The sequence below is a fragment of the Caenorhabditis briggsae genome (genome assembly GCF_000004555.2).
Source record: "Caenorhabditis briggsae complete genome, chrI, whole genome shotgun sequence".
In the NCBI taxonomy this organism is placed as follows: domain Eukaryota; kingdom Metazoa; phylum Nematoda; class Chromadorea; order Rhabditida; family Rhabditidae; genus Caenorhabditis; species Caenorhabditis briggsae.
In genome coordinates, this window is record NC_013489.2 from 10,140,130 (window position 1) to 10,152,629 (window position 12,500).

General features: G+C 34.3%; 1 protein-coding gene across 1 annotated transcript in view; it reads left to right on the forward strand.

Moving 5' to 3' along the window:
* Positions 1-10,124: 10,124 nt before the first annotated feature.
* Positions 10,125-12,500, forward strand: part of CBG12737 — a gene marked incomplete at both ends in the record, with an annotated part of 2,966 nt that continues 590 nt past the window's right edge. Inside the window, 3 exons of the mRNA XM_002640180.2 lie at positions 10,125-10,156; positions 10,530-10,670; positions 11,458-11,590. Coding sequence (XP_002640226.2) covers positions 10,125-10,156; positions 10,530-10,670; positions 11,458-11,590 — 306 coding nt within the window. The remainder of the gene's footprint in view (positions 10,157-10,529; positions 10,671-11,457; positions 11,591-12,500) is intronic.

The following is a 12,500-nucleotide window of genomic DNA, read 5'->3' on the forward strand; positions in this document are numbered from 1 at the left end:
GAGATAGATTTTTTCTGTAAAAAACTTTCAAAATGACCATATTTGAAATTTTTTTCTTCCGGAAAACGGCCATACATGAATCTATAACCACTAATTAATTTTTTAAGAATCATTTGAATCATCTTGGAACTCCACAAAATCAGATAAAAAATCCTGTAATTATGGTTTTAGACCTGCAATTGTGATCGCGCCAAACTTTTTTTCTGTAGATCAAAAATTAATTTGCAGTTCGGAATTGTTCTGTGGGAGAGCGTGCTTTTTGAATTTTGGAAAATGGAGAGAAAAGTCAAGAATGAATAAAAGAGAAAAGAGGAATCAGGATCATAATCGATAGATGAATGGAAACGAAACTTTAACCTTAATTTATAAAGTGCGGGATTATATTTTTAGTATTTCAAACGCTCCACTTTAATCAGAAGACATCAAAGAGTGGCTACCGTATAACCTGTAATATAAGGCTCCCCCACTGTCGAGTTTGAGGTCAATTATCTCAATTCCTGTGCAAGATATCAAAAATGAGTCAACTAAAAAAAAAATTTTGCACATTACGATGAACAAATTATCAGTTGACAACTTTTTTGTATCTTTGACAGCAACAGAGAAAAATTGGCTTAAAGTTGAAAGTTAGTTGGATCTTATACTACAGGTTTTACGGTAACTGATCAAGTTCTTATCATAATATTACAATTATTTTGTCAGTCACATGAACCGAGAAAACTTGTATCAAAGTGTACAATTCAGGGGGCCATTCTATTAGAGCGTTTACGGTGCAAGAAAATCATTGAATATCTTGAAACATCTCCGAAAAACAAAAATTCGTCTGGAACTGTATTTTTCTGGAATTAGAAAAATGTTTATGTTTTAATGTGTAGGTGACGGAAAAACGGGCTTATTGGATCTTACGACAGAAACGATAATATTGTTGTAAGCCTTCTGGAAATTGGGAGGTTCTGGTTAGCTCCAGATTCTTTATTTTCCCCCATTCATTTCAATTTTTCTTTGCACATTGCTCATTGCTCTCTCTCTCTCTCTCTCTGCCTGTTCCCACCTGCCAATTTAAGATTTACTTCGTGATTCTGTTGACCCATTCCGTTCTTATCAATTAAATAACTTATCACCTTTTTCTTCTTTTTCAGCCATAAACTAGAAAGAAAGCTTGCTCTCTTGGTTTGAATTGAATATCTCTACAGTTCTCAAGAAATTCAATCACATGCTTCTCTTTTCAATATGAAAATTGTTATCTCGGTCGGTTTGCGGCAAAGAATTATTGGGCCAAACACATCGTTTTGCGGCGAAAAAATGAATTAAAATTAATGCTCTGTTTAATAGTGATAACCTTGTGAAAATGAATGATAAGTGGAAAATAGGTTTTTGCGGGAAACCACTACGAGAGTGAATCAACAAAAACCGTAATCAAAACCGCAGGAAAAAAGAAACAGAATTTGAATTTTTTCAATGTTTTATCTAGGTTTCTTCTTTCTCTTAATCTTGCTTTATTACTTTTACGGTTTGCATTTTCTTTCAAAATTTCACACAGTTTTCAATTTTCATGCAATCCGGTTTACTGTAGGAATCTGCGAGGAGATTAATGTGAAACTTGATATAGAAAAACAAGACCCAAATTTTCGAAAATGGACTTTCACGATTTTTTCAGCAAATCGTTTCAACATCAACACTAGCTGAATATAAATTTTTTTTGAAAAGCTGTTGCAGAAAGGGAAACTTTTTGAACCTTTATTTGTGTTTTTTCTATGCCAGATCTAAAAATATTTGGGAATCTATAACCTAAATTTCCAATCTAACAAAGCTCTGCCCACTACCTTGATTTATATACCGTAATTTCTCTAATAGAACGCCCACAAACTATCAACTTTGAGTTTGTATATCTCATTTCCTGTGAAAGTTATAAAAAATCTGGCAACTGACGAAATTTTGTCAGAATATCAAAAATATTATGTTATTTGACAGAGTTTTGATATCTCTCATAGAAAACAAGATAATTGATCTTAAAGTTAGGGGTGGCACTCTATGGTGTCTGCAACTATTTTCAAATTTAACTGAATTACGGTGGCTTGACATAAATAATTATTATTTGGGAATCTTGAAGAAAACGAAATTTATTCATTTGGTGGGGCTTCAAAATAAAATTTCAAAAAAAAAGTTGATCTGCACCATATTAAGCTTCAATAGCTTCTAAAAATTCAAAAAAGAAAAGACCACCCCTGCAAACTGTAGCCCATTGATGATTATTCTGTTTTGTGTTGCAACCAGTGGTCGATCTGTAACACATTTTTGACTTAAAAGATGTTTGATGTTGACGCATCTGTAATTGACACTACCAATCACGAAGAAAACGAAAAAAAATGTAATGAAAGAAGAATGTAGTTTGGTGAAATTCAAAAATGCACCGAATACATGAGAAGCTTATCTTGGTATTGTAGTAGAACATCATCATGCGGTAAAACTAAGCATTTTCGGTACATTCGATTCTTGTTTGGTTTTTTGGAATTTGTTAATACGAGTTGGTGAAATTAAAAATTATTTTGAAATAGATGTGGGTTACTGTATTATAAACAACTGTAACTACGTTGAGGTAGTCTTGAAATAATGGTTCTCCAAGATTGTTCTTATCTTGAAACTTGAAAATCCTGAAACTAAACAACTCGTTGTTTACCTTTTAGTCACTACGTTTTATCCGTTTCTTTCAACCTAGATCGCTTTTTTGAATGATTGCGTTTTCTTACAATTAGTCGAGTAAGCTCCTTCGAGAAGCGTTGGTCAGCTTAAAATAAGCATTCAAAGAATAGTTGTTCAGGCATTTTAATTTGCTTGACTTGTTGTTCAAATTCATCTGTGTACTGTCAATTTTAGCAAAAACTAGATACGTTGAAACCTATATGAGAAGGGCTTCTATTGATTCGTATTTTCGGAGGGCCCTTCTATTACAGGGGCCCTTCAATTAAAGAGTGGCCCTTCTATTTACCCGGCCAGTTTTTTCGAAAATTTTCATCGAAAATTTTGGTGAATTCTTGTTCGAAATTCATGAAAATCTTTCCATTTCGCCAAAAAATGAGCCCTTCTAATACAGGTTTTATGGTAGTCTTTAAAACTTTCCGTTTCAAACATTTCAAAAAGAAACAGAGCTTGGAAGCTTGCTAGTTATTCTGAGATTTTAGTTTTCCCAATTTCTGAGTTAAATTCAACAAAATTGTAATTTTCCTGATTGATAAAAATCACTTCAGCTTGTTTCATATTGACTCTTTACAGTACTCCTCCTCCCCTCAATTTTGGAACTATGAACTCTGATAAAATGGTCTTGGAAGCAAAAAAATCAAGCTTTTCGTCGCCATAATTTTTTTCGCATAGCTTTCGTTTTGCACTTTATTCTGTTTTTTTATTAACGCATAATCAGCATTCGAATGATAAAGGGGGGGGGGGTTAAGTGTGAGGTGATTTTGTGGGAAAGTGATGACATGACACTTTTAAAAGGGCGTGAATAAATAGATGATACGGTATCTGGGTTAGTTATTCGCTGAGTTTTTGGACTTTTTTTCATAAATGATATCAGAATAGTTTAAAACCTAATTCCTATAAAGTCACAGTTCTAGTCTCAAAAAAGTGAATTTATAGGATTTCTTGACAGATACTGTAGACATTTAGAGCACTAAAATCTATCCTAATATTAGCTGAAGTTTATGTGCCACCATCATTATAATTGCAGCACCATCTTTAAAATTGTCTCCCGAACTTGTAATTATTAGAAGTGCCACCTTTTTAATGTTCCAAGGCAACACCGGAGGGCCCTTTTATTACAGGGGCTCTTCTAATACAACCTTTAATGTATCTCGAAAAACTCCATACGAAATTTTGGGCATTTTCTAAATGAACCCGTTGGATAATCTGATTCAGTTTTTCAAAAACTTCAAGAGAATTATTTTAACATTGGTTTCGATTTTGTTTTACTATTTTTTGTTCCTTGAAACTGTAAAAGATTATTTTCCATAATCTTTCCCGAGATTATAAGATCTATTGTTTTTTGCTCCCATTTGATTTCTGCTCATTTCGTTGTCCAACTATATTCTAGTAGTTTAAATTTCCTTCCATTTACTCTTCTGTTATTCTTCATTCAACCCAATTTTTCATTTCATTTTGACACGAAAGTGAATTCCAAATTTCGTAAGTCTCGTGAGAGAGAGAGAACGCTTATCACTACACTCCTCAACTCTTTTTTGACCCTGAATGCTTTATCAATCTGTCAATATTTCCCTCATTCTGCTGCAACTTTTTATTCTTTTGATGTCTCTGTTTTCGAGATAAGCTTTGGAAGTTTTAGTTTAAAAACTAAATATACCCCCAAATGAAGCAGGTTCTCTTTTATTTTACAATCGATTCTTGTTTTTTATATTCTGCAGCTATGATCTTTGATAACCATTATTTGTTACATTCTACTTTGGTTACTGTAGATTTTTCGTTTTCCTGCCACGCCCATCTCTCCTTATCAATGAGTGAATTCTTCCTGAAACTCCATTTCTCCTCATTTGCGCTCCTTGAAACTCAAAAAATCATTTGGTCAAGAGTCGAAAATTCTTCTGATTGACTCCAGATTTTTGGAGATAGCTAGTCGGTTTCAGAAAATGATGAAATTTGAAGGAGACCATTTTTAGGAATTTTCTTCTCTTAGATCATTTATAATTTTCTGTCGACAACTTTGAAATTTAATGAATTTCGGCTCAAAAACTCTTCAATTTTAACCAATCTCTTTCAATGAACATTGAATATTTTTCATCGACTTCGAAAACCTAATAAGAGTGTCCTTTTTTGCGGTTGTGCATTTTTTGGGTACTGTAGTAACATATCAGTTGACCTAACTCGTGCGATGACACAATGTCATTCTTAACTGTTAAACTGCTAAACTATGTGGGAATGAAAAATTACTGTAGAATTGTGACCTTTTTTAAAGGAAAAGAACTCAAATTTAGGTCTTATTGAGGAAAATCGTTGTCAGCTTAATATTTACTCAAATATTTTATTGTTAACTATTATGTGTTCATTCATTCTGATGCTTGCAACTTATAGACTTTAAAATAAATTTTGAGGAAACAAAACTGTAAATGATTTCCGAGAAACATGAAAGATAGCTTTAAATCAGGTTTCAAACCAAATCACTCAACTTCAGGAATTCTCTGAAAACTTTTTTGAAAAAAAGTAATCCCTCTTAAAATTTCTCTATGCCTACTAAAAACGTTTCGAACTAAAAAATGGTATGCCCAGAATTTTTTTCAGTTGACCTGTTCACTTTTTTCCCAACACTTCAACTTGAGCTGTTTCCACTAATTATGGTCCCCAATTAGAAGAAAACAATTTAACATATATTTTACAAAAACTTCTGTTTCAAGAGTTTTATTTGATAAATTAGTGCTCAATAAATAATGATATTCCATCGTGATTCCAAGTTTTTCATTTTAATTCTGTTGATTTCAAATCCTTTGTTGCCCCATGCTTCTCTTCAGTATTTTCCACTGAGACTCCAAGAAATATTAGGTTGTTCGTACAGTTGATTATTTGAAAACAAAATTATGTAACAGTATTTTTTGAAAATAAGCTTGTCAAGTAACCCCCTCAAACGAACAAAACCATTCCTATCATGAGCCCAACGATCCCTTTACTTTTTCCTTTTCTTTTTCATTATGGCTCATCGAGTCCAACAACCACAACGATCACTTTCCACACTTTCTCCCTCTCTGAATCCACTTTTGCGATCAGCTGACTCAGTGGAAAATGTCCACAAATTTCACGTTTCTCTTCACGTTTTTGCTGCTTTTTCCGGACCGGAACGGAAGCGGAAAGTGGGTCACCGTGCAAAAAATGACGTGGCAAAATGAGTTACGGAATGTTGCCGAATGTTTTATTTACTTTTGAGGGGGTGAAGAAGCAAAAATGATGCAAAAGAGCCACCGCGATAATGGGTAGAGAAAGGATACTGTAGTTTGGAAAAAATACAGTAATTTGGGCATCGAGGAATCCTGGTTGTCATGGGGGACTACAATATACCAGATATCGTAAACTGGTAGAATGCCACCCTATACTAACACTTTGAGCGAAACTTTCTCAATTTCTATAAGAGTATATAGAAATCTGTTTACTGATAAAATGTTTGCCATAATACCAACAACAGTTTATCAGTTGACACTTTTTTGATATCACGCATAGAAATTGAGATAATTGAGCTCAAAGACAGGGTGGCCTTCTATTAGAGTGTTTACGGTAACTGAGCGTTGTAGACAAGAATGCGATCCCTGTGTTTTAGGATACTGAAGCTATATGAAACTGGTGAAACATTGGATGAATTACACTGGCAATCTGAACTTTACTTCCTTCACATTCCATGTCAATTACTCACAATCCCGGTTTTCCTCGTCTCGAAAACCCTAGAATTTGAATAAATCATCCTCCCTTATTCCTCTGATTAATATTGTAAAACGACATAAGAAAACTGCATAAACAAGTGGAAGTGTAATGAATGCTGCTTCTTCTTCCTTCTTGATTCTCTACCGTTGTATTTCTTCTAGAATAGAAAAAAGTACTGTGTGATGATGAAGAAGCTGTGATAAACAACTCATAAAATTAGTGATCTTTTTATCACTTTTTTTACACACTGGCATCTATTTGAGGAAAACCTAACAAGAAGGCAGAAACTTTATATAGTCTCTTCCTGTTCGCACCTGAAATTATGTTTCCTTTAATTTTACTTAACTGCTGTCAAGTGTGAACTCAACTATCTCGGCTTCTATAAAAGATATCATAATTGTGTCAACTGATAATATGTTTTAATATTATCACTTGTCGAAAAACAATTTATTAGTTGCCAACTTTTTGATATCTATCACAGGAAGGGAGATATTTGTAAACGAGATTTCCATTTCTTTATGTCCTCTATTGATTTTTGCTCTTTTTGACTGTTTTTGAGAGCTCACACAAACATTTTGCTCCCTCTAACTATACAGTAATTGATCCCGACAAAGTCTATTCCGCAACTTGATACTTTTTGACTTTTCATTTTGACCAGTCTATACTTTCCCTTCTCCTCCTCGATAACAAACACATTTTGTTTATCTTCTTTTCGAGAATGTCTCTTTTACTGTTATTTAGACGGTTTTTGAGCCAAAACGGAGGCAATTTAAAAAAAATGTGAAAGTTCGTTTTGACCAAAGCAGACGAAACTACATGGATTGAGCTAGATTCACTGATCCAGACAAACGTTCACATTTCAGAAGATCATATATTTGTTCGTTCTCCACAAGAATGTTAAAAATGGGATTATAAAAGTAACTTGAGATTTTTCAAATTTTGATTTCGAAACCTAGAAACTAATTCTTCGAATAAATACTTGGTTATTGGCAAATTGGCAAATGGCACCTTGCCAAGTTTCCAATCTGAGAAATGAGTCATGAACGAGAACGGTAAATATAAATGACATCATTTTCTGATCCGACTAATTGCTAAATAGTTACCTTTAACCGTTTTCTTGAGATGTCTTTCTCTTAAATTCGCAGTTTCATGTCATTTTTAAAGCTCGTCCTCTAATTTTGGAATTAGTAGTAAACCATTTTTGTCGAAAATATTATTCTTTCCCTGGTTTCAGGGTTAAAACTCACAAACCGTAAAACCTAATGTAATACAGAAAAGCGGTTCTCACTTATCTCGGTTCTCATCAGAGATATAAAAATTTGTCAGTTGATAAAATGTTTGTGGTGTTATGATAAACAATTTATCAGTTGATCACTTTTTTTATATCTCTAATAGGAACCTAGATAATTGAGCCCAAAGTTATAATTTAGGAAGCCCTTCTATTACAGGTTTTACGGTAAATCCAATGACGCTCACAAGTCACTGTCTTCAGGATTATGAGATTCTACTTTTTTGGCGAAACCCATACTATTCAGAAACAGCGCCCGAAAGTTGCGCGCTCAAAAATCCAAAGTGACTCAGCTATATCTTACGATTATGTCCTATAGTATATCTTATCCTATAAGCTACCTAGCTGTAAAATATCTTCCATCGGTACTAGACTTCACATATCAATTTCCAGTCATTCAAATCTTTCAAAAATCCAGTCTTCTTTCAAAAGGGCGTTCCGAGTGTTCGGTTGACGTATGTAGATGTCGCCTCCAAAAAACTTCATTACACTTTACGTCATCGGCTTGAGTATTCAGATATCACGTTGATTAATTGATAATCATCACTCGTCGTCCTCATCTAACCAAAGGCTAATCACTAGTTGGACGCTAATCAGTGAAAAGGGGATAACCCGTCGCGTCCGAACACAAGCGAAAGGTAATCTCCATACGAGGAGATAGATGGAAAGTGAATTATTAACTTTCACTATTCCTTTTCTCATCCGATCGCTGATATCTATATTCTGATGAGATGTCGTAATCGAAATTTTTGGAATAAATTCCCTAAATTAAAGGGACATGCAGGGGGAAGGGGTTGTGTTCTGCCTACTTTATCGCTTTTGCAAAAGCGAACAATCGTTTTCTCGTTGGAACGAGGATCTCGAATCGGTTTTGAATTGATAACGATGGTGTGTGTTTTATATTTTATGTGATTGACTGTGAATTTATAGTAAAAACGATTTCCTGTTCTCATCAGCGCTGGAGAGAGGGTTATCTCGAACTTGATTATTATATATATGGTGTATCTCTTTTCTCTGGATTCTCTCTTTCGTTTCACTTCCCGAATCGGCACGAAGAGACAAAGTTCGGGGTCAAACGATAATCATACCAGAACGAACAGAAAAGAGGCTTGCTTATCATTCACGAGAGGCTTTGCCAAATTCGCTCCACTGGACTTTCATTCGTATTATCAGAAATAAACTACAGTATTCCACATATTCTAGTTTCAAGATAAAAAGTAAGGAACCGTAAAATCGGAAGCTATGAGATTTCCAAACCCTTGAAGCCTCTTTCTGAAGACTCCAAGTTTTCAATATTTTTATGTGCAACTTTCTGCTCTGGAACCAATCTAATAAAACATATTCAGGTGATGTTTTGTTTATGTCTTGAGTGAATTCAAATAAATTCAATTTTCGGAACCAACATGATAAATAGAAACTTTTTAGGTGAATCATAAAATAGAATCATTTGAGCAAAAACTAGATCAGAAGAATAATTGCATAATTCAGAATTTCAGAGATTACGGTAATAAAACTGAATTTTCAAAAGCTTCAAGACATTTAAAAAAGGTTAGTGGCTTTGCAAATCGGACGGTAGTGATATGGTGACAATAGGCGATAAATGAAGAATTTTCATTTTTTGATGACCTCAAAATTTGATAAATTTCAACCAAATACCGTTCTAGAGAATCAAAAATTGTAATAACGGAAAATTGTGAGCGGTAGCAATTAAAAGCACCGTAAACACTCTGATAGAAGGCCACCCTATGCATGCTCTTTGAGCTTAATTATCTCCATTTCTGTAAAAGCTAGCTATGAAAAACTTGTTAACTAATAAAATGTTGGGAATGTTATGATATATATTTTATTAGTTGACACATTTATTTTATCTCATATAGAAAGTGAGATAATTGAGCTCAAGGTGGAAGTATAGGACGGCATTTTATTAGAGTGTTTACAGTACGTACTAAACATAAATTTTGAAGTCATCCGGAAAACTAACCAAAAAAACTGAAAAAATTGACACATTCTTGATAATCACCTCCACCAACAGTGCCAATAAATCACAATAAAATCTGTTGATCGGGTTCAAATCACTCTTCTGGTTTTTTTTGGCTTGAAAAAAAGGGAAAACTGTAGAGATAGAATAGAGAAAATGAGGGACAAGTTTAGAGGTTTTTGCTTTGTCCTTTCACTTTATCACCTGTCTATCTCTTATCAATTCATCATTCTCACTTTTTTGCATATTATATCCATCGGATATTTATTACCTCTTGAGTAGTGCAAATTTTCACTTTTTTTCACTTTTTCCTATTTTTCTGTTTTTGATTGAGTGTCACACTTACTTATCCTACTTGAAATTGTTTCTGGATCCACCTCCTTCAACCCCTTCTTCTTTTTACTTTTTCTTCTTTTCTTCCCAAAAAATATTACAGCCCAAATTCCAATCATGCTTTCTTTTCTAATTTGCTTCTGCAAGCAGTAAGAGACTGTAAAATTTCAAATTTAGCTAATTTCTTCAATTTCAGTCTTTTTTTTCTAATTCAAATTTTGCAAAATTTGACGCAACACAGTCCGTGTAGGCGGAGCAAGCCCGGTTTCTCTGCGTCTCCTCACGTAGAGCGCTCTCTCCGGCTCCGCCCACATTTCGCACGCTTTCCCCTTTTCCTTTCAATCTACTCGGTTTCACTTTCTCTCCCCCTTTCCCTTCGATCATCACATTATAATTTATGGGACTTTATCTTTACTCTTTGATGATGACGTGGCATTTTTGTCCCTCTACCGTAATCCTGTCTCTTCTCACTGACCCAGATGAAATGGATAAAGAGAGATGAACATTTTCATTTTTTTTCAGGTCAAATTCACTATCTGACCTTTTTTATCCTCCACCTCTTCTCAGACGACGCAACATTTTTCGAAAAGGAAAGAGAACATTCATTCCGAAAAGTCGACAACTACTCCGATTCAGAATGCAGGGTTTCAAGGATGACTGCTGGTGAGTTTTTGAATAATTTTTTTCCGTTTCAACTTGAAAGTTTCAAGGGTTTGGTCAAATCATAAGATGGTTATTTTTTGTGTCTTCGGATTTTTGTTTAATCATAATTGAAAACCAATTATCCAAACCGAGAGGCGCACAATTACATAGACTGATAAAGACGGGTATATCTTTAGACACGAGTATTTTGGAAGCACGAAAATCTGTAAAAATATAGTTTTACGTTTGATCCAGCTCTACTGGAATTTTCAAAGTTTTTCCTTGAGTCTAGGTATTGTTATAATCGTCTAAAGATGAATGTTCCTTGACCTCCGTTGTATAAAAAAATGGAGCAACTTCGACAAGTGATAGCTCAGCTCAAAGTTAATAATATAATTCGAAATTTTGCCAGTTTACTGATGAATTTCTTGAATTTTCTCACACCAAATTTGAGTCTAGTACAACGCTTCACTCAAATTGTATGCTTGTACAAACTTTAGTCCGGGGATATAAGCGCCCTGTAGCTTAGAGCCTGTGGTTTTAGGTTTTCTGTGATGTTTGGAAGACTTTAAAGATCAGGTACTATTCCCAAAAAAAGTAATCCCAGACAATTGTCCTTGAATTAAACAGACACATCCTTTCTCCGTTATCTTCACCTTCTTCTTGTAAACTTTCTCTCCCGATGTCTAGGTTTTCTCTATCCTAATCTCCCGATTTCTGAACGGATAGGTAAAAAGCAAAAGGATACAGATCCTCTTCTACTTTCTCTCATTCTGTCTTCTCGTCCCTAATTTTTCTATTTTTTCAGTTGCATCCTCATCCTGATTCTTCTCGTCTCCACACTTGACGCCTATCCAATCTCTTCAGCAGCTGTGATGACAGTTGAAGATGGTTTCGAAATCGAGAAACCCAATTTGCATGCTCATCATCATCATCACAAGGTTAGTCTTTTCGGGATTTTCAACAAGTCACGTGAGATTCTTCGAGAAAAGCAAAAACACTGTCCCGAGAAAAAGGGGTCAGAATTGGCGGAAGAAACTTGATGACGTCGTTTGGAAACGATGTGAGAAGAGAAGAGGCTAGAGTGTTCTTTCTGGAAAAAAAAAATGGAGAAAAGAAGATATTCTCGGAGGCATTTCACTTTCCAAATTGTTTTCGATTTTTATATATGGGCAAAAACAATACACACGTATTGACACAAAACCGTTTGACTTCCGGGATTAGGCACTAATTAGGGGAAATGGACGAAAGTTTTGAGCTGGATTTCATATATTGATTTGATTGAGTAATTCGGAGATTCTAGAATTCGAACATTCTAAAATTCTGAAACTACCGTAAAGTCTATAATGTAAAGCATATTTGGGGAAGAAAGAAGCAGCAGAAATAGATATCATTGGCACTTGTAAAATATAGAAGAAACAGTAAAATTATTTCTAGATTTTTGAGAAACTTTGGCTTGGAAACTAAAGTTTAACCTAAATTTCTAAAAGTATGTGATTGTTTTTTAGTGGTTACCTGTTTTTCGTAGTTTCTGTCAACAATAATATAATAATATCCAAACCCTCAACTTTGATCCTATAAATCTTTTCGAAAGAAAATATCAAAAAGTGGCTACTGTAAATCATGTAATAGAAGAGCCTCCACATTGTCAAGTTTGAGCTCAATTATCTCGATTCCTGCAAAAGATAACCAAAATGTGTCAACTGACAATACATTTTCGATAATATAAGAAGGAGCGATTTTCAAAATTTTCAATTTTCATCCCAAATCACTTCGATTTCCAAAATTTCTGGGAATTTGGAAATTTTACGTGATTCACAGAAATTGAACGTTGCAATTTCTGGGATTTTT